At 54.8% G+C, this 19,989-nt stretch overlaps 8 protein-coding genes across 8 annotated transcripts; 5 read left to right on the forward strand and 3 right to left on the reverse strand.

Moving 5' to 3' along the window:
- Positions 1–289: 289 nt before the first annotated feature.
- Positions 290–2,942, forward strand: BAUCODRAFT_35040 (uncharacterized protein). The gene has a single exon (XM_007679203.1). The coding sequence runs from the start codon at positions 539–541 to the stop codon at positions 2,867–2,869; it is 2,331 nt and encodes a 776-aa protein (XP_007677393.1). The 5' UTR covers positions 290–538; the 3' UTR covers positions 2,870–2,942.
- A 123-nt stretch (positions 2,943–3,065) lies between these two features.
- On the reverse strand, positions 3,066–9,119 carry BAUCODRAFT_72975 (uncharacterized protein; the record flags this gene model as incomplete). The annotated part of the gene is made up of 2 exons (XM_007679418.1): positions 3,066–3,146; positions 3,234–9,119. The coding sequence occupies 2 exons, from the start codon at positions 9,117–9,119 to the stop codon at positions 3,066–3,068; spliced, it is 5,967 nt and encodes a 1,988-aa protein (XP_007677608.1).
- Positions 9,120–9,612: 493 nt separating this feature from the next.
- Positions 9,613–13,215, forward strand: BAUCODRAFT_157561 (glycoside hydrolase family 2 protein). Its single transcript, XM_007679503.1, has 9 exons — positions 9,613–10,136; positions 10,191–10,635; positions 10,702–10,732; positions 10,787–12,059; positions 12,117–12,339; positions 12,396–12,493; positions 12,556–12,682; positions 12,742–12,856; positions 12,924–13,215. Exons 1-9 carry the CDS (start codon positions 9,996–9,998, stop codon positions 13,090–13,092), a joined length of 2,622 nt encoding a protein of 873 aa, XP_007677693.1. The 5' UTR covers positions 9,613–9,995; the 3' UTR covers positions 13,093–13,215.
- Positions 13,216–13,328: 113 nt separating this feature from the next.
- BAUCODRAFT_73125 (uncharacterized protein) lies at positions 13,329–15,089 on the reverse strand (the record flags this gene model as incomplete). Its single annotated transcript, XM_007679429.1, has 5 exons — positions 13,329–13,424; positions 13,484–13,504; positions 13,562–14,282; positions 14,340–14,920; positions 14,994–15,089. The coding sequence occupies 5 exons, from the start codon at positions 15,087–15,089 to the stop codon at positions 13,329–13,331; spliced, it is 1,515 nt and encodes a 504-aa protein (XP_007677619.1).
- A 283-nt stretch (positions 15,090–15,372) lies between these two features.
- On the forward strand, positions 15,373–16,629 carry BAUCODRAFT_110250 (uncharacterized protein; the record flags this gene model as incomplete). The annotated part of the gene is made up of 2 exons (XM_007679504.1): positions 15,373–16,408; positions 16,451–16,629. The coding sequence occupies exons 1-2, from the start codon at positions 15,595–15,597 to the stop codon at positions 16,627–16,629; spliced, it is 993 nt and encodes a 330-aa protein (XP_007677694.1). The 5' UTR covers positions 15,373–15,594.
- A 54-nt stretch (positions 16,630–16,683) lies between these two features.
- BAUCODRAFT_524099 (uncharacterized protein) lies at positions 16,684–17,159 on the forward strand. Its single transcript, XM_007679505.1, has one exon. It carries the CDS (start codon positions 16,770–16,772, stop codon positions 17,070–17,072), a length of 303 nt encoding a protein of 100 aa, XP_007677695.1. The 5' UTR covers positions 16,684–16,769; the 3' UTR covers positions 17,073–17,159.
- Positions 17,160–17,246: 87 nt separating this feature from the next.
- On the reverse strand, positions 17,247–18,311 carry BAUCODRAFT_72788 (uncharacterized protein; the record flags this gene model as incomplete). The annotated part of the gene is made up of 4 exons (XM_007679404.1): positions 17,247–17,449; positions 17,537–17,894; positions 17,982–18,137; positions 18,177–18,311. 4 exons carry the CDS (start codon positions 18,309–18,311, stop codon positions 17,247–17,249), a joined length of 852 nt encoding a protein of 283 aa, XP_007677594.1.
- Positions 18,312–18,713: 402 nt separating this feature from the next.
- Positions 18,714–19,649, forward strand: BAUCODRAFT_123531 (uncharacterized protein; the record flags this gene model as incomplete). Its single annotated transcript, XM_007679506.1, has 1 exon — positions 18,714–19,649. The coding sequence occupies one exon, from the start codon at positions 18,714–18,716 to the stop codon at positions 19,647–19,649; it is 936 nt and encodes a 311-aa protein (XP_007677696.1).
- Positions 19,650–19,989: the final 340 nt, after the last annotated feature.

Below are 19,989 nucleotides of genomic sequence, written 5' to 3' on the forward strand. Positions count from 1 at the left end.
CATGCCGTTTCCGTCTGCCCACTTGGGTGAACTGCTCGTTTCAATCCCGTGTGAAGTTGTAGCAACATGATCCATGTTCCTGCCTCAATATGTGCCGTACAAGCCAATCTGCTCTGATGCTTTGCTTTATTAGGCGCATTCTGCCGAAGAAAATATAACTCGCGATACTGCCTCTCAGACGTCACGTGAGGAAGACAGCCTAGCCTAAGCGACAACCCAAACATGGTTCGTGCGCCTCCATCTGATCTCATCGATCAAGCAATCCGCAGCCACAATCGATCTGGCAGCACGCGATCTCTACTGCAGCCACACTCGCGCGTTGGTCAATTTGCGCTTGGACTGTCGTGACCTAAGATCTACTCTCAGCGGTAGGAGAAACGGCTTCGTCTTCTACATCATCTCGTACTCTCCCTATGCAGCGTACATGTACCCCATCTCTACGCTGTTGAATAAACGCTGTAAATCTCTCCCGTCATTCCATCAGCGACTAGCCTGTATCGTGCGGTTGGGCGGCATTCGACCTCGAAGGTTTGCAATCATGGCTGCAACGAAGCGCAAGCTCGCGGCCGTCAACGTAAACCAGACAAATGGCGACGGACATGCGGCAAAGCGGCGGGCAGCGTCTCGCCTGGAGTCTACTCAGGCGTTCACAGTCAATCCCAACCTCAATAGCGATGTACTCGACGCGCCCAACGCAACACGAGCATCGCCTGATGGGGAGATCAACCCAGACCTTGTCCCTCAGGCTGAGACCCACCGTGCAGGATCAGAAAGCCCGTTGAGTGATGCACCAGCGATTGACGAGCCGCCTAAGAAGAAGGGACGGTCGAAGAAGATTGCCAACGCGGCGAAAGACGTCCACGAAGCCGAGGCTGTCGTAAGCGCTGTCGTGGATGCTGCAGAGTCCAAGACTGCTCTACCCAAGCAAGGACGCGGCAAGAAGGTCAAGCAGGAGGATGATGATGTGGAACTGGCCGACATACCAGCAAAACCTGCGGCAACGAAGAAGGCAAAGAAAAGCGAAGAGCAAGACCTCGCTGAGCGTGATCCGGAAGCCGAAGGCGACGAAGAGGCACCGGATGAGGAAGAGGTCAAAGAGGCCTTGAGTCGGCCGCCACCCGTCAACAGCGACTATTTACCGTTACCTTGGAAAGGCCGGCTCGGATACGCATGTCTAAACACGTACCTTCGGAACTCCAATCCGCCTGTGTTCAGCTCTCGTACATGTCGCATACAATCGATCCTTGAGCATCGCCACCCTCTGCAAGACCCAAGTCAGCCAGAACATCCTAGCAAGAACAAGCCTGACCGAAGTAAGCCTGCGGATGTAGAGCTTGGCATGCGCTATGTCGAGGCACTTTGTATCGCCAACGTCAAGGATGTCGCGAAGATGTGTCGGTGGAATGACCGATACAACATCAAGTTCTTTCGGCTAAGTAGCGAGATGTTCCCGTTTGCGTCGCATCCTGAATACGGCTACAAGCTGGCTCCTTTCGCATCTGAAGCTCTAGCGGAGGCCGGCAAGGTCATTGCAGAGCTCGGTCACAGGGTCACGACCCATCCAGGCCAGTTCACGCAGCTTGGCAGCCCGCGCAAGCCCGTCATTGACAATGCTATCCGTGACTTGGAGTATCATGATGAGCTGCTGACGCTGCTTAAGCTTCCCGAGCAGATGAACAAGGATGCAGTCATGATCTTGCACATGGGTGGCATCTTCGACGGCAAAGCGCAGACTCTGGCACGCTTCCGAGAGAACTATGTGAAACTGCCACAGTCGATCAAAAACCGTCTCGTACTTGAGAACGATGACATGGGGTGGAGCGTCCATGATTTACTTCCAATATGCGAAGAGCTTAACATTCCAATGGTACTGGACTTCCATCACCACAACATTGTGTTCAACAGCGACGAGATCAGAGAAGGTACGAAAGACGTCATGGATCTATATCCGCGGATCGCAGCCACGTGGACACGCAAAGGCATTAAGCAAAAGATGCATTACTCCGAGCCCACACCTCCCGCCATAACGCCACGCCAAAGGCGGAAGCACAGTCCGCGCGTCGCTACTTTACCGCCGTGTGCACCGGACATGGACCTCATGATCGAAGCCAAGGACAAGGAACAAGCTGTCTTCGAGCTAATGCGCATCTTCAAGCTCCCCGGTTTCGATACCTTTAATGACGTTCTGCCTTACACCCGTAGCGACGACAACAAGGCCGCGCTGGCTGGGATGAACAAGAAGAAAAAGAAGGCGGATGACCTTGAACCGGAGCTAATAGCTGATGACGAAGTAGGCATGGGAGGACCCGAAGGCCGCGTCTACTGGCCTCCGACCATGGAAGAGTGGCTGCGGCCGAAGAAGCGCGAAGTGAAGAAGAAGGAACCCCTTGAGAAGAAGAGCAAAGAGCAGATCAAGAAGGAAGCGGAAGAAGCGTACCGTCAGCGCGAGGCGATCAAGGCTGAAGAGGCTGCGGATGATGCTGAGAGCGACGTTGACGCCACGCCTGCAACGAAAAAGGCGAAGGCGGCGATGCGGAAGAAAGAGCGAGCGGACAAGGCAAAGGCGTTTGCCAAAGCGGAGGCAGACGAGGCGAAGAAATTGGCCAAAGAGGCTGCCAACGACCAGAAGGCGCAGGTGAAAGGCAAGAAAGCTAAGGTGAAAAAGGAGGAGACTGCCGTGCCGACGCCGAGTGCGAGTGACGAGAGCGTGGTCGAGGAGCCGGAGCTGCATGATGATGACGACGATGATATGCCTCTGACTCCAGCGCTCAAGCGAAACGCAACAGGCGGTCGGAAGACTAGTGGGAGAAAGGCGAAGGCCAAGAACGTGAGCTACGCCGAACACGAGGAGGCTGAGATGGAGGCGTAAGCCGAACCTGTTGGATGAAGTACCAGTATACAACCGCTATACATACATGTGTCAACCTTTCCATATACCGTACATTGGGTCTTACAAAACCATGCTATCCTGGGTATCAATATCCTCAAGGCAAACGCGATGCGCCGTAAATCAACGCCCGCAGCGAGGCAGGGTATATCAATGTATCGCCCGCACGACGCATGTTCTATTGCTCCCCATTCGTCACTGTAGTCGCAGTCGTCTGAGCGCCGCCGGACCCTTTCAAGAAGCTCAGCCTCTTCTTCAGCTGCGCAGTAGTCATGCTGCCATAATCTGTCCTCTGTGAGAGCTGGGTAGAAGGCCTCAACACCTCGCCGCTCTGGCTTGGGCGCACGTGCCTACCATCACCGCCCTCCTTATCCTGCAGCTTGTCCTCGGTATTGCGGAAGAAACTAAGTCTGCGCGTAAGACTGTTATCACGCAGGCGACTGCGGCTGCGTTGCCGAGAGTGTGAGCGCTCGTCAGCCTTATCGCTGCCGTCGCTTGTGCCGTTGGCTTGGTGCTTGTTGAGGCGCGAAGACGAGTTCCGCTTCAGCAGCCAGGGCAAAGACGATCGGCGGCGGCCGGGCTGAGCTTGCTCTTCCACTGAGGTTGGCTGGTTAGCTGCTCCGTCTGCCTGCGCGCCAGCTTGGGCTTGCTGCTCAACCAGAAGATCCGGATCAATCATTGTGCTACGCGGACTGGGTTCTAGCATTAAGCCTGCACTTCCAGGGAAGAGCTGTGCGAGCTCGTGCTCAAAGGATGCTTCGAAGCGTGGGATGAGTTGCTGCTTGGTTGCCAAGAAGGCTGACCTGCTATACAAGCCCAAGCAACGTCTGATCGCGAGCGCATGATCCAGCAGCGCTACCTTGAGCGCACTTTGCATTTGGTTCAAAGGTGGATCGGCTGTCTTCTCCGGCACCTTCGGGTCGACCTCTACCGAACTAGTCTCGGGCACTTCAGAAGCAGGCAAAAGGACCCTGTACCGCGCCACGCTGGTGTCGGAGTCTGGGTCGACGGACAGAAGTAACGCCTCAGAGAGCTGTGACATCACCGCATTCTCACTCTCGCCGCTAGAGATTCGCTTCGCAAGCGCAAGTAGCTCCTGCGTCTTCCGTGTCGTACGCTCGATGGCAGCCTCAATCGGTGAAAGTGTCATGTTCTTTGTTGTTACGATCTCACTTCGTCGCAGGATGGTCGGGAACGGCTCGGCTGTAGTGTAGATAGTCTTCTCCACCTGCTGCTCTGTAAGCGGCACATCTACCGCAGGTTGCCGCGTCGTCACGGTGAACTTTTGCGGATTCGACAACATTGCATGTTCCCGCGCCGCTTGCGATACCTTGGTGCGCTGGTAGACCATGTGACCCAAATCTTTGTGTGGACTGACGGCGAAGACTTGCAAATACTGGCCCTCGCCATCCATGTCCACGGCACCGCGAACGATCTGCGCCTCCGGATAGAATTGGTGCAGGCGGTCCTCGAACGTCTGGAGGCGGTCAGAAGCCTTGCCCTCGAAGATATACTCTTTCTCGCGCAAGCTGATAGGAAAGCCAAGGCCTCTGTACACTACGCGGAAGTAGCGTGGACTGACGCGGTCGCCTCTCGCAATGCGCTCATGGATGCTGGCCATCGCGCGCTGTGCTCTCGCAAGTTTCGAGAAGTCGAAGGTGTTGAGCTCATATTGCAAAGCGAGCTCCTTGTACGCACCGAGCGCTCGTTGCCATGACTGACCCTTCTCAAAGTGTTGGCAAACCTCGAAGTATAAAGCCTCTTTCCGCTCAAATGCCGTCTGAGCGGGCAGCTTCGGCTCCGACATCTCCTCAACATCTGTCAATGGATCCCATGGATACCGGTCGGCGTGCAGACGTAGTGCCAGCCCGGCCTCGGTATGGTTGCCGGCCGCAGCTTGTAGTTCTGTGAGCTGGTGCACGTAGCGGATGTAAGCCTCCTCGCTTTGCAGATCCTTCAGGAATTCCATCAACCGAAGCGTATCCATGATCTTCGTGGACTCATTGATACCGTCGCCTTGATGGACGCTAGCCAACATGCCGAGTAGATCTCCGATTTTACCGAACATCTCCACGACCGCGTTGTACAGGCTGTCCTCGACAGTGTGCTGCAGCGGCCGAAATTGCTCAAGCATCTCTTCGACGAATGCCTTCTGAAGATAGGACTCGGTGACTGCCTTAGTTCTGCAGAGCTTGTCAAGGCAATCAATCATCGCCGTTTGGATCACTGCGAGTTCTTGATCAATCTCCCACGTACTGATGATCATCGTTCGCAGAACCTCAACTGCCACACTTCGTAAACTGGCATGTACGCTAAGGCACAGCTCGACAATCGGCGCAATAAGCTCCGGCACGAATTGGACTTGGTAACCACCCATACGTTCGAAGCCGTGCAGCTTGTGGCTATCCTCGTCCACCTCCCAGCCAATGGCAGTCCAGGTCTTTCGAAGCAAGTTCGCGCCAAGCTCCCGAACATCGCCCGCGATCTTCCAGATTGCCCTGCGCTTCTGCTCCGGGAACGTCTCCATCGCGAGAGCTGAGCTGCTGACAGCGGCAAACAGCGTGTCGAAGAATGTGCGCCAGATGCCCGTGTCGAAATCGATGGCTTCGGCCTCGTCGGGCGCGAAGACGTCCGGTAGGGTGTCAACAAGCACCTCGGATATTCTTTCGAGCGCGGTCATTGCGAAGCGATGGTGGCTAACATGCAAGCTCAACCAGCTGCGCGGAAAGGCTTCGCAACCGAGGACGCTCTGACCGACCTTCAAGGCTTGCAGAAGCACGCCCGGAATGTCGATTTGGTTGGCATCAAAGTATAGCCGATTCTGGCTACTCAGGGCCGCAGCCAGCAAAGCGGATATCTCAAGCATCGCTTCGTCGACGAGCGTCTCGACCGGAGTTGACTTGAATGGGAATGGGTAGGTCGTAGGAAACAGCATGCTAAATGTTCGCTTTGGCGGTCGCGTTTCCTTCTGCAGTACAGTGTAAGACTCGACGAGCTTGGGCACATACTGGCAGCTTTCCTCGCCCAACTCTTCCATCTGCGCTGCAACGACGCTGCAACAGAGCCGGACTTGGTTATGCCACTGCTCAGTCACTTCGGGCGCATCGCCCCAGTACGGCGCGAGCCAGCGGAATGTGTTCGCAATGAGCGTCGTACGGATCTCGGCTGGCTTGAAGATGTCTAGATGGCTGTAGTTGATAATCAGAATCAGTCGGTATAGGATCATCTTGCCTTGTGCATTAGCGCATGCGTCAAGCAGGTTGGTCGCAATCTCCATGATGTCGGTAGGCCCCATAAGCGAACCGAGTTCTGGCAGCCAAGTATGGAAGTGCTGGATGACGAGCGTCTGTGTGCCGAGCAATACAGGCATGCGGTTGCGCATGAGTGCCATAAGCGCAACGAAGAGTTTCTGCAGGTCGTGCACGAGCTCCGGATGGCGTTCCTTAGCATCACCATTCACCATACCGTCTTCGTCGTGACTTGGGGGAGGCCTTTTGCTTGTCTCGATGATGAGTTTAAGCATGTAGTCACCCACCTTAAGGGTGGCACGCAACTTGCGTGACGCTTCCGGATCCAAAGGATTCGTCACCAGTCGATGGTAGGCAGACATGAGGCACTTGCTTGCGTATGGCCAGTCATGCCTCGTCTGTGCGTAGTCTTCGATGACGTTATGCAAGTTGAAGCGACGGTCTCGGGCGATGCTAAGCACAACGACCAAGTTGTAGAAAATAATATCTTCGTAGTCTTCGTTCTGGGCATACTCATGTAGAACTTCAAAGAGCGCAGCGAACACTTCGCTTAGAAGCTTGACAATTTCAATCTCGGGCACGAAAGCGAAGCGCTCAAGGAGTTCGATAAGCTTTGAGCCGTATAGATTGCGCCACTCGAGCAGACCAAGCAGTGTCGGATCCTGCGAGTACTCCGTGCTGCAAAGATAAGTCCGCAAGGAGACAGTGGCGGCATTTGCACTTGCGGTATCACGCTTGTCCTGCCATGGTGGGAGGGCAAGGTACGCACCTCTGCCGCCCACTATGCTCGAGGAGTACTCATCGTAGACGTAGAGAGCCACCGAGTGGTCACCGTCTCGGACGAAAGCATCGCCCTCCCACAGAGGCACCCAGGCAAGCGCGAAAGGGAAGTTTGGTGAGTCGGCAATGCTCATTACGATGTGACTTCCTGGTACATCTTCCGGCGGCACGGCCAACTTGATGGTCTGATTCCAGCCCTCGCCGCGTTCGACGCCTGTCGTACGCCACGCGGTATGGCCTTGGTGGTTGGACGCCGTGAAGATGCAATCATCGATGCGCTCGCCATCCGCCCTACGTACCTCCAGGGTGAGCTGCAGATTCGCGAGGATGGACTGACATCGTTGCGTGAGTGGAACATTCCCGAACTTCGAATGTGCAAGATGTGCGTTGCGTGGGACTAAAGGTTCCGTAAGGGTGAGGTAGATATCGCTGCGCTTGTGGGACGGCACACCACTGAAGCCCAGCTTCTCCGTCATGTGCACATTGTGCAGCAAGGTTGGCGTGTTGCGGACGAGGCCATCCAAATCAGCCGAAGCGAAAGCTGTCACGAAGATGTCGAAGCGCTTAACCAGATCTACCCGCGAAAAGCTGCCCGTGGGGCTACGAATTAGTTCGCGGACGACCTCAAGCCAGTCCTCATTCTCGTCGCCCCTGTCGTCCTGTGGCTGCGAGGGCGACCACATGGTGACGTGACGCTCCAGTTCGGACTGATTGCGGGCTAGCGAACCGATATCGATAGCTCCCACGCCTACAGTGCGTTTGACGGTCTTAATCTCAGCCGACGCAGGCGGCTCTGAAGTCGACTCGCTCGAACGCTGTGCCTCAGACAACTCAGAGGCGGCCGTGTCAGGTCTGCTAGTGGACTCGGAGGTGTTTCGCTGGTGGCCGTCCTTCTTCCTCTGGCTTCCAAAGACGCTTCGCCGACCTCGCATACTACCATGCTTCTGCGCATTCGAGGTTGTGGAGGTGGATGTGTTGGCTTGATTAGCCAAGTATGTCTGACCGCTTAACTGCTGCCGTACAGGCTCCTCTTTGAGCAACTTGAAGACCACATATAGTGAGCTTGTGTCGGAGCCTAGACCGATGTCGGCGGGGCTAAGATTGACGAATAGAGTCTTAGTATCTTCTTCTGGTGTCTGCGCAGGTCCTTGAGGCAGCGGTATAGAGATAGCGTAGTTCTCACTCAAAGGCCTAGGCTTCTCACCAAACTCCTTGGTGCACAGGTACATCTGCACCGTCGCCGCCTCCGTTGACTCACAAACTAGATTACGCACGTCTACCAGCACATGGTACAGCATATGTTTGTCGACTGAGGCTTTCGGCGGCCGGTCGAGAATGCTCATATTAGCCTGCAGCTTTGTCATTTCAATCACCGAATCCTCTGCTGTAAGTATGCGCCCCTTCTCGGTCGGGCTACGCACAATGACCTCGTCGCTGAGCATCTTGTTGCCGGCGACCAGGTCCCACACGGTATCCTCACGCAGCTTGTTGAGCTCCTTTAGAGTCATCACATCGTGCATCAGCTGCTTCCTGCTGATGTCTACGCGCTTGATGAGGTCTGCGACGCGCGCCAGCTGGCTGTAACCTCGTGCAAGGATGAGCTCATGCAGCCGCGCATCATGCCACTCGCGCAAGCAGGACGCTATCTCATCCACGAGCGGCTCTTGAGCCGACAACCCAGTCTCATCGCCCACTCGCAAAGTCGGCACAGGAGCGGGAGGCTTCGGCGCATTTGGTAGGCGAGGAACTGGCTCGTCTGGTATCAACCTAGTAGGCGCCTTCTTCGTGATATCGTGTATGCTTCGTTTTCGACTCAGTGCCCTGCTCAGTCTGCGCGCATACTCCGCCTGACTCTTTCTGCGCTCTCGCATTTCCATGCCGTTCCCACCCACATCCTCATGCGCCGCATCGGATGTGCCATTCTGCTTGCCGTCATCCATTACCTCGCGCTCCTCCACGCAGTTTCGTGGGAAGACGCCTGTAAAGACTCTCGCATCCAGCTGTCTTCCCTTCGCGCTGGTCAAGCCAGCGAGCAATGACGGGAAGCCAACCAAGTACCCTCGGTACCATTCACCATCGCTACCACCCTGTTCAATAATGTACAGGCAGTCTCCAACCTGCAGCGGCAGATCGTCGGGTTGGGTGGCTTTGAAGGGGTAGACGGCAACGGCGAAGAGGACAGAAGTGAGCGGCTTCCACGGCATCGTGACAGCATTGACTAATATGTCCTACCGTAGGTACGCCTCTGGCTATGCAATATCTTCTCAGCGATCTGGTGCGACTTCGTACCCGTCGTTGGCGGTATCAAGCAGGCTGTGTATGACGAAGGTGATCGAAGTATGTCCAAGTTACGGCGTGCGCGAAGTCAGTCTCACTGGGTTTGGAAGGATTATTAGATGAACGTAGGAACATAAAGGCAATAGCGAATGGAGGTTGTACATTAGGTGTGGCAGGGTGTGTGCTCTCGTGTTTCATGCACTTGAAGCAGGGTGAAGCACAGGGCATGGCAGAGTGAAGCCCGCGACCAATGACCGAAGCTCTAGATCGAGAGCCTTACTGGATTTCCGTCGCCAACGGGCCGCCAACCAAGCCACATCTGTTTCGCCATCCCGACGCCCCAGGCGGTGTGTGCAGGGGCTTTTTCAACTGTGTCGACATACGGTAGTGGATACCTTCACACAAACCACCTACACAGATCGAACTCTTTCGCTCGGGCTGACAGCTTCGGTGGCTGTTCCCTCGCTGTGTCAGACGTCCTACAACCGACTCCACAAGGACCACTTTTCCCGGCCGTTGTGAAGGGTCGATTGTCCTCGTCTCGACGCGCCTCGACAGAAGCACGATAGGGTAAGAGATGTAGCGAAGCTCCGATCCACCAGGCACGAGTAGGCCGCCGATCTTCCTGCATACCCCATGTGGTCCCGCTCACTCCCCGCTTACAGACTGTAGGAACAATGCAAAACTGACTTCCAAGGTTACATCATCCCTCAGAGAGTGTGCCCGAAGAGATAGAATAACAAAGCAGGTAGCGTGCTAGTTCGTATGTTTAATCCTGTCCACTTGGCGGTAAGGCAGTACCAATGCGGCTTTTTTTCCCCCCATTTGCTCTTGTGGCAGCCGGCCTGCTTCCTTTCATCCCCGAACGAAACGTTGTGAGCCTTGTCGGGGACGGCTGGACTGTTTCTAATAATGCCCTCAATGTCTCCGTACCAGCCTCTCTGGTATGCTGCTAAGGATACCTTGATTGGCGAGATGTATTATGTTGACAGACCTAGCCATCACAAGTCCATCTGGATTTATTCGCCAACCAGGTGATAGGAGACCCATACTATGGCCTAAACGATTTCAACCTCCGTTGGGTTGCTTGGTCGAACTGGACGTATACCTCACTGCCCATTGCGGGATTGTCCAGCAATGTCAGCAGTACTTGGCTTTTATTCAACGGGCTGGATACGTTCACATCCATAAGCTTCTGCGGTCACCATGTCGCAAGCACGAACAATCAGTTCCGGCAATATTGGTTCGACGTCTCCACGATCACGACCAGTTGCGACGAGACAGAGCGCATCCTGTCGATCAATTTCGGCAGTGCTCCCAATATTGCGAATGCAATTGCTAGCGAGCCGGGTCAGGAAACCTGGCCATCTGGGGTGCAACAAGTGTTTGAGTTTCCCAACCGCTGCTTCATCCGTAAGGAACAATCCGACTTCGGCTGGGACTGTAAGTACCGACCGACTATTACTGATGTTGTGACACAACGCTAATGGTGATGATCACTGCCTTCAGGGGGACCTGCGTTTGCTCCTGCCGGCCCATGGTAGCCCGCCTGGATTGTCCAGCTTGGTGCGAACGAAGTCTATGTGCGCAACAGCATTGTAGACATTTACCGACAAGGCCAGCTCAACAATCTTCCACCTGCACAGGACGTACCATGGGTGGGCAACGCGAGCCTGGACTACTTTGGCCAGCTTCCTGCTGGCTCTATCTTGCAGTATACCCTGAAGGACATGCAGAATATCACAGTCGCGAGCGGTGCTATGAGTCGTGTCAATCAGACGAACGCCACAGTGACTGGACAAACCACGATAGCTGCGCGGCTCGTTGACTTGTGGTGGCCGAATCAGCTGGGCAACCAAACGCTGTACTATATCACGATTGATCTGGTCTCGGCGTCGAATACGTCTTTGACATGTGTGACCAAGCGTATTGGTTTCCGTACTATCGTGCTCAACGAAAGCCCCATCGCGCAAGATCAGCTAGCGCAAGGCATAGCACCAGGCAACAACTGCCATTTCGAGATCAACGGCCATGAGTTCTACGCCAAGGGCAGTAACTTCATCCCACCCGACGCTTTCTGGCCACGCGTGGCGGTTGAGAGGATGAACCAACTCTTCGACTCCGTAGTGGACGGCAACCAGAACATGTTACGTGTCTGGGCCAGCGGTGCTTACTCTCCCGACTTCATTTATGATCTGGCGGACGAGAAGGGTATCCTACTCTGGTCGGAATTCGAGTTTGGCGACGCCCTGTATCCGATTGACCCTGCTTTTTTGGACAACGTCAGAGAGGAAGCGGAGTACAACGTCCGTCGTGTGAACCATCACCCATCTTTAGCATTGTGGGCCGGCGGTAATGAGCTCGAGAATTTGGAGCTGATTCTTGTGAATCAATCTGCCCCTGATCAGCTCCCACGATACATGGCGGAGTACGAAACGCTGTTTTTAAACACGTTGCTTCCTGTCGTATTCGGCAACAGCAAGAGCATCAGCTATGCGCCCAGCTCGACCAGCAATGGCTGGCTCTCACTCAATTTCAGCAATGCCAAACCAATGGTCGAGCGCTACTACAATTTGACGCCTGGCAGTGTCTATGGCGAAACGGACTTCTACAATTACGAACCAAGTGTGCTGTACAACGACAGTGCCTATCCTATTGGGCGGTTCTCGAACGAATTCGGCTACCACTCCATGCCAAGTCTGCAGAGCTGGCAGTCCCAGATCTCCGCCAAAGATTTGTCTTTCAACAGCACTACGGTTATGCTTCGCGACCACCATCCTCCCGCGGGTTTACTGAACACGAGCAACACCGCCAACGCATCGATAGGACAAGCGCAGATGACAGAGGCAGTACAGCTATGGTATCCAGTACCCAACAAGACCGATCCTGTCGCGAACTTCTCCGCTTGATGTCATGCGACGCAGATCTTCCAGGCCGATCTCTATGTCAGTGAGATCGAATTCTACCGACGCGGTTCTGGCTTACCAAACCGTCAGCTCGGCTCATTGTATTGGCAGCTCGAGGATATCTGGGTAGCTCCAGCGTGGGCAGGGATCGAGTATGATGGGAGGTGGGAGGTGTTACACTACGCCGCCAAAGACATCTACGAGCACGTTATCATCGCGCCATACTACAATGTGACTACTGGTGAGCATTGCGGTCCAGTTCCTACTTCGATGGTAGCGCTAATCGCAGCCTCGCAGGCAATCTCAGCGTTTGGGTTACCTCAGATTTGTGGCAGCCGGCGACAGGGACTGTGACTTTTGCTTGGTACGATTGGTCTGGCAAGCATCTAATCAACGTCTCCACGCCGCATCGGTCAACTTCACTATCGGAGCCATCAACTCGACACAAGTGCTCCAGACTTTTATTACAACCATCCTGCAAGGCTACAACCTGACTAACGCGGTCCTGTATATGGCTGTTGAAGCCGTTAGCAGCTTACCAAACGATAACGCATTCCGTACCTTCCGGCATGAAAACTTCTTCCGTGAGTGACACAGCACCGAATTGTAACTTGGCGCAGCACTAACTCCAGCCTTCGGTTAGACCCAACTGCTTTGCAAGTCGCCCAGCTTGTTAATCCTGGCTTAAACTTGACCTATTCGCCAACTACTCAGAACTTCACCGTATCAGCGACATCAGGAGTAGCCGCCTGGGTATGGTAAGTGCGAGAAAGTCGTTCGCAAAGAAGCTTGCGCGTTGCTGACGAGCGAACGTGCTCCTCTTAGGCTCGATTATCCCGCTGGTGCTGTTCTCAACTTTGACAGTAACGCTTTCTGGCTGCTGCCAAACGAGACACGGCAGGTGTCTTATACTCTCAAAAGCGATACGACGAACGGCGGTTGGATTAATGGCGTCACAGTTCAAAGTCTCTGGAATCAGACTCTGCCTTTGTAAGGAATAGCAAAATGTGGTGATTGGATGACCCAGCGCTACATTGAGAGGTCGTATGATCTTGTCTAGACATTCTTCATATCGCTATTGGTAGGTGGGATCTTTCCTTCCGCTTCCGCTCGTTCGAATGCACCAGGTTCGTCAATATCGACTCCAGCTTCTTCTGCCATGATCTGCCGGATACTGAATCATCAGTCAGTAGCGCCACAATGTGCGATCTAGAAGATTGGTTGGGGCACTTACGGTCCTGTGAACCACTTGCGGGCGCTAAGGAACCATGTGCCGAACGCCCAAAGTGCCACAATGCCGACGGCAACTGGGGTGTAGTTGAGCGTCTGTTGAGGTTGTCAGCGCCTCTTTGTTTGCGCATACACACTACAGACGCAGTACGTACCTGCGATGTGACAGGGTTGACCTAAGAGTGTGTCAGCTCAGTAACTCTGCAAATGGCTCGCTCTTACTCTTCACGTACGTTGGGTAGACAGAAAATGATCGTAATGAAGCCAATCCAAAGACACGCGACAAGAGCCACCGGACGAGAGAATGCTCCCAGGTTGAAAGGTCCTTTCTTGAAGTTTCGGGGATAGAGAAGTCCGATCAGTATTGGCAAGCCATAAGAGATGTAAAGCCCGATCGTTGCAATGCTGGTGGCTGCTGCAAAGGCGACAGACGATCCAAGTGAAGGTAAACCGAGGATAAAGGCCAACGTCGCAGCAAGCCAGACCGTCCGAATCGGGCTCTGAAACCGTTCGTCCACTTTGTGAAAGAACCGCGGGATGCCATGATCACGTGAGAACGCGAACATCATGCGGCTGTTACTCGTCAAGCTGAAAAGGCCACAATGCCAAACGCAGATAATGACGAGTGTAAAGAGTACTATCGCTCCGTCTTCGCCGAAGATGTCGAGTAGGATCTGAAGAACTGGCTGGCCCACTTCACTGTCCACAGTGCTGTCAAAGTCCTGTATCGAGAACAGCAGGCAGAGCAGGAGGAAGAAGCCGAAGAAGGCAGAGCATATGATCGAGGTCAGAACGCCGATTGGCGCACTCCAGGAGGCTCTCCGAGTTTCTTCGGAGAGATGTGCAGAGGCGTCGAAGCCTGTGATAGTGTACTGACTCATTAAGACGCCGATACAGGCAACGTATGCTGGAGAGGCTCGTGTTGCCCAACCAGGATCCCCAGTACCTGCAATGCTATTAGCGAAGGCTGTCGCTGACAGCTGCGATCGATTCCGATGGCGTTTCCGAAACTCACCGTCGTAGAACTTGGCGAACACGAACCGCGCCGGTTGATGTGTAGGTGCAGCAGCTACGACTGCAATAGCAAAGGCGCCAACTCCGAGGCTGTGCAAAATGATCGACGAGTTGTTCAGATAGCGTAGGATACGGACCCCAAACGTATTGACGAGGCCGTGGCTGATCAGAAGCGCGGCGTAAATTCCGATGATCTTCCCCGGCGTTGGCACGAACCCTCCCTTGACCGTAGCAAGAGTCGCAATGAGGTTGGCACAGCCGAACGTGATGCCCGTGGTCACCGCGAACTGACCGACGAAGTTGAACCAGCCTGTGATCCAAGAGAAGAACGCAGCCTGCCGATCATTAGGGGCCAGCATAGCCGCCCAGTAGTAAGGGCCTCCAGAAGTCGGATGCGCGGAGGTTATTTCGGCCATGCCTAAACCTACGAACGTTGTGAGGGAGGACACTACTATCCACCCCACCGTCATGGTACCGGGACCTCCAGTGGTAAGACCATACTCGAAAAGAGTTGTAATACCTGTGACCACCGAGATAATAGAGAACGAGACGCCGAAATTGTGTATTAGACTCCAGTCCTAACAAGCGAAGGGCAACACTGTTAGCGAATTTGACGACGGTAGGGAGTCTCTTACTGGGACGCATACGAACCCTCTGCAGCTCTTGCTTGTAGCCAAGCTCCGCTAACTCTCCTTCATCTCTGGTATTTGCCTCGTCTGCAGCCTTCGAGTTGCCGAAGAGCTTCATCCTGAGCGAGCAATGTCTCCCAACCAGGTGAAACGCTGCGTAAGGGGAGGAGAGAGAATGCAGTCCCAAGCAGTACTTACCTTCTGTAGCTGACACGCAGTAGTAGAGGACGTCTGAGCACGCTCGCTTAGACCTACGGTATACAGAAAGATAGCAGGCCTGGGCGAACTGTATGGCGGATAGGACTGAATGTGATTGGAGCCCGAGGTGGGCACGCGATAAGGCTGGACGCCGCGGCAGCAAGCTTTCGTTTAGAGTGTCACGTAGAGTGGTCATACATTCAAGCTAGCTGCCAAAGCATTTCTGTCTCCACGAAACGCTCGCAATGCTAGCAATGTGCTGTGTGTGAAGGTGTAGTAGGAAGGTGAGGTTGTTGCCGCCGCCTTCCATCAACGCGCGGCTGAATCTCGCCGACATCAATGCCGCGTTGGGCTTCGTACCGCGAGAGCGTGACGGGGCTAATGCTTCGGTCGCATTGTCTGTAAAGCTAGGTACAATTGATGCAATGACAGCCACTGTCAAGACCCGACTTCTCATCATCTCGGACACCCATTGTGCAGCACTTCGCGCAGACGATGGTTCCGAGAAGCATCCGCGACCGCCCTTCGAGGCCCCATTACCATCCGCGGACGTACTCATCCACTGTGGCGATATGACTATGACTGGAGAGATGGATGAGTACCATCAGACTCTAGACATGATTCGGGAGATAGACGCGCCTGTGAAGCTGGTGATCGCGGGCAACCACGACCTTTCTCTGGACCGTGACTATATCTTCAACCATCTTGCCAAAGAGGGATTGATCGAAGAGCATGCTGCCTTCAAAGTCAAGCAGGCACGCGACCTGTGGACTGCATCTAATGGACGAGCAAAGACGGAAGGCATCACCTTCCTCGACGAAGGTGTCCACAATATAGACCTTCCCAATGGAGCTCATCTGGTAGCATTTGCCAGCCCTTATACACCAGAGTTCTGGGACTGGGCGTTCCCAACCGAGCGTGACGAAGATCGCTGGAACACTCCCCTTGCGTCGCTATCGGATGCGAAGAATATCGCCCCATATCCAGTACCTGGGGCTGCAGCGGCGCAGTCGCCAATAGATGTTCTAATCACTCACGGTCCTTCGTGGGACATGCTAGATCGTACTGTTAGTGGCGACCTCGCAGGATGTCCGCATCTACTGCGGGCCGTCATGCGAGCCAGGCCACTCGTGCATTGCTTTGGCCACATCCACGAAGGCTGGGGCGCGAAGGTGGTGAGCTGGGCGGAAGATGCTGATGAGGTGATTAGCAAGGACTGTCTGACTGAAGAGTGGAAGCGTGGGCGATGGAAAGACGGTGTCGCCTCATCTGGCACTGAAGATGTGAGGGTGGACCCTAACCAAGTGAGAGAGCAACGTGCTGCTTACCTCGATGGTACGAAACTGCGGAAAGGCCGCCAGACTGCGCTTATCAATGCTGCCATAATGGACGTCACTTATCAGCCTGTCAATGCGCCATGGCTGGTTGATATCGAGCTTCCACGGACAGAGTCAGGTTGAGATGCTGCTCCTTTTCGCGGAGAGGATCACACTGTCCCCCGAATCTGCGACTTTTAATGGACCCAACGACGGTCGTAGCGGTTGTTTGGCTACCCACATAATGCTGATTGACGCATGTATCAACGCTTCCACATCAAGACATGCTGAGTCAAGTTTTAGCTGCGATACAGCGGCTGTACTCTGACTCCTTTGTTGTTGAGTGCCGCCAGCGAAGCTGTGCGAAAGCAGACAATGCCTGCACACCAGGGGCTGTGAGCTCCATGGAGCGGGTGCTCGCGAAAGGGTGGCCGATGGAGACGAGGTTCCTCCGCACCGTGAAGGCGAAACGCGAGGAGAGGGCTGCAAAGTCTAAGGAGGAGGCGGACTTCTTCGACGACATAGGGCAATCCGAAGAGCTGCTGAGGTTTCTGCATTCTTCAGAAATTACTACTGGAACCATGTAAGAAACGGCGGCGAAGGAAAGCAATAGAGTTGAAGGAAGCTGTACGCAAGGATAGTAAGACGCGGACCTCGGGCTGGGCCGCATCGCATGGGCGCATCGAGAAGAGAAAGTGTCGGCAGCGAGGTTGAGCAATGCGGGACGAAATCCAGCGTATGGCCTTAGATGCGTAACTGATTCAAGTCGGTAATTTCACGCTCGCAACCTCAGAATACTCCTCCCCAATCAATTTACCCGCCGCATCCGTAATCTTCTTCGCGCCCATCTCGCATATCGCAATCCTGTCGAGCACCACGCCCTCCGCCCAGACAAACTCCTTGAACCGCTCCAGAATGGTAGTAGCGTCTATCTTGAGCGGAGCATTTGCGAACGGTCCGTGGCCTTGGGAGCGGCCTTCGCCGCCAGGGGCGGAAGTGTCGGCAGTCTCGTCGGCGCCGTCACCAGCGTCATCATTATCGTTTGTGGGACCAGACGTAGAGGTTGTTGGGGCAGCTTCCGGCTCGGGAGTCTCCTCCCTAAGCTTCTGCTTCCACTTTGGCGGCGGCCGCTTTGTCCTTCCCTTGGCGTAGATGGTGTTGACGATGGTAGCGTGAAGCTTCAGTTGCCTGTCATCCGGTACGAGGAAGCCCCTATCGGCGAACTGCCTTTGGACTTCGAGACAGAACGGATACAAGCGCTCCGACAGGTCTGCAGGCGCGCTGTAGAGGATAGAAGTATTACGCGGGTTGTGCATCGACACGAGACCTGTTAAGTTGATCTTTAGGGGCTCGGATGAGCGATTGAGGAGTGGAGGGGAGACTGGACGTTCAAGCGAGGATACCGCACGCTCGGCTCGCTCAATTCGAGGTTGCTCGCTGTTGCCCTTGCCTTTGGCCCGCGAATCAGACAAGGCAGCTGCAAGGATAGTCGGGACATCCAGACCTTGCAGAGTCTCGATTGCTTGCTCGAGCTTTTGCTTGTCGAGGCTCATCACCCCAAGCGTACAATGCAAGGCACCAACGGCACGGATGGCCTTTGGGTGCATACCAGGGACGACAAGTTCCGGCGAATCATCTCGTCCGGCAGCATGCTGCAGATTGGCGGTAGAAGGTCGATCTCTGATCTCTACAGCGTCGCGAAAGTAGCGTAGGGATTCCTCAAGGTGAGGTCTCGAGTCCGGGGTGACGAGTGGCAAACATAGAAAGTGCGTCAAGGGCGGCTTCTTCTGACCTGGTGGCTTTCTGCTGCCCTTGTACCTTGCCATCCTCGTCAATCTAGGTCTTGTGAAGGTATGTAGATATCTGATAGACTGTCGAGTCCTATCAACGAGGCACATTCATCCTACAGCGCCTACTAGCTGATGAGTCACGCGGAGGGACAGTGGCTTCAACATTGTGGTCGCGCTCAAGGGATGGGAGACAGCAGGCATACAAGCGATATCTGCGACGTTGCTGCCTTCAAACTGCTTGGAGTAATTGTGGCACGTCCACAGCAACCGTCATGAAATCCCTCCCCATGCGTGCGCCATTTGAAGTGATACACGGCATTGACTCGGCCCGACTGGCTCCGACGTCATATCAGCACCCCACTTGCGCTTCTACTACTACAAACACACAAACCCTAATACTCCACGGACAAGCAACCCACACCGAATAACCTCCACAGCATGGCGGACACAGCAGCGCCAGAAGGCGAAACGCCCAACCAACGTACCGCCCGTCTGCGCCGTGAGAAAATGCAAAAGAAGATGGCAGAGCAAGGCGAGGAGCGACTAGCCCGCATCAAAGCCCTCAACGGCGGCGTCGCACCGCCCGCAGAAGTGCTAGGGGGCCCTGCTGCCCCTACACAACCACAGCCAGGAGTGCGAGCGAACCAAGCAAGCGTGGACGACCCGGACGAGGTGGATATAGACAGCATACAGAGACCACCTAGGACCAGCTCGTTAGATAACCCTCTCATGGCGGCGATGATGAGCGGACAAGGGCAGGGTGGGCAACGCCAGCAAGCAGGTGGTGGTGGAGGTGGAGCGGAGGAGGAGGATCCGATGATGAAGATGATGCAGTCACTCGCCGGTCTCATGGGCGGAAACCCCAATGATCCCAACGCACCACCTCCCGACGTCCCTCCCGCTCTCAAAGCGCTGCTAGGTGCCGGAGCCGCGCAGAAGGACGCGCAGAAGTCGCCGGAGACGAGTAGCGCGTACGTGTGGCGGATTACACATGCTATCTTCGCCCTTATACTTGCGATGTACGTCACCACAACCAGTACATTCACCGGGAGCCAGCTCGCGAGGACACAGTCGAAGTTCATGGCTACGGAGAGCAGCTCTGTGCTAGGACCGAGGCTATTCATCCTGTTCACATCTGCGGAATTGGTGCTGCAATCTACCCGCTTCTTTCTCGAAAGAGGCCAGCTAAGTGGCAGCGGATGGCTGGCGACGATAGCGAATTCCGGCATGGTACCAGAGCCGTACGCGCAATGGGTGCGGACGGCGGGACGGTACATCGCCATTGCGCAGACCATCTTCGCGGATGCGATGGTGATCATCTTCGTCTTGGGCGTAATGGCTTGGTGGAATGGGTCTGGTGCAGTCGCATGGTAGCCTGGCATTCCTGTACATCCGGTGTTTGCGTACAGCATGCTGCATATAACAGTCTTAGACCTCACGCAAGCAGACGGCGCCCAGCAACCATCCTCTCCGCCTCCCTCTTCGCCAACCTCCGCTCCCTCTTCTTCCGTTCCCGCTCCTCCACATGCCTCTCCAACTGCTCCTCCGCCTTCCGCTCCAGATCTTTCTGCCAATACTTCCGCACATCCTTCAACAACATCTCCCGCTCCTCCTCGCTCAACCGCTCTCGCGATGGTAAAGCTTTCTGCTCTTCCTGCAGATCTTCCAGAAAGTCCTTCTCCCGTTGCGGAAGAAGGTATGCTTTGAGGTTCTC

This window comes from Baudoinia panamericana, assembly GCF_000338955.1.
Source record: "Baudoinia panamericana UAMH 10762 unplaced genomic scaffold BAUCOscaffold_8, whole genome shotgun sequence".
NCBI lineage: Eukaryota > Fungi > Ascomycota > Dothideomycetes > Mycosphaerellales > Teratosphaeriaceae > Baudoinia > Baudoinia panamericana.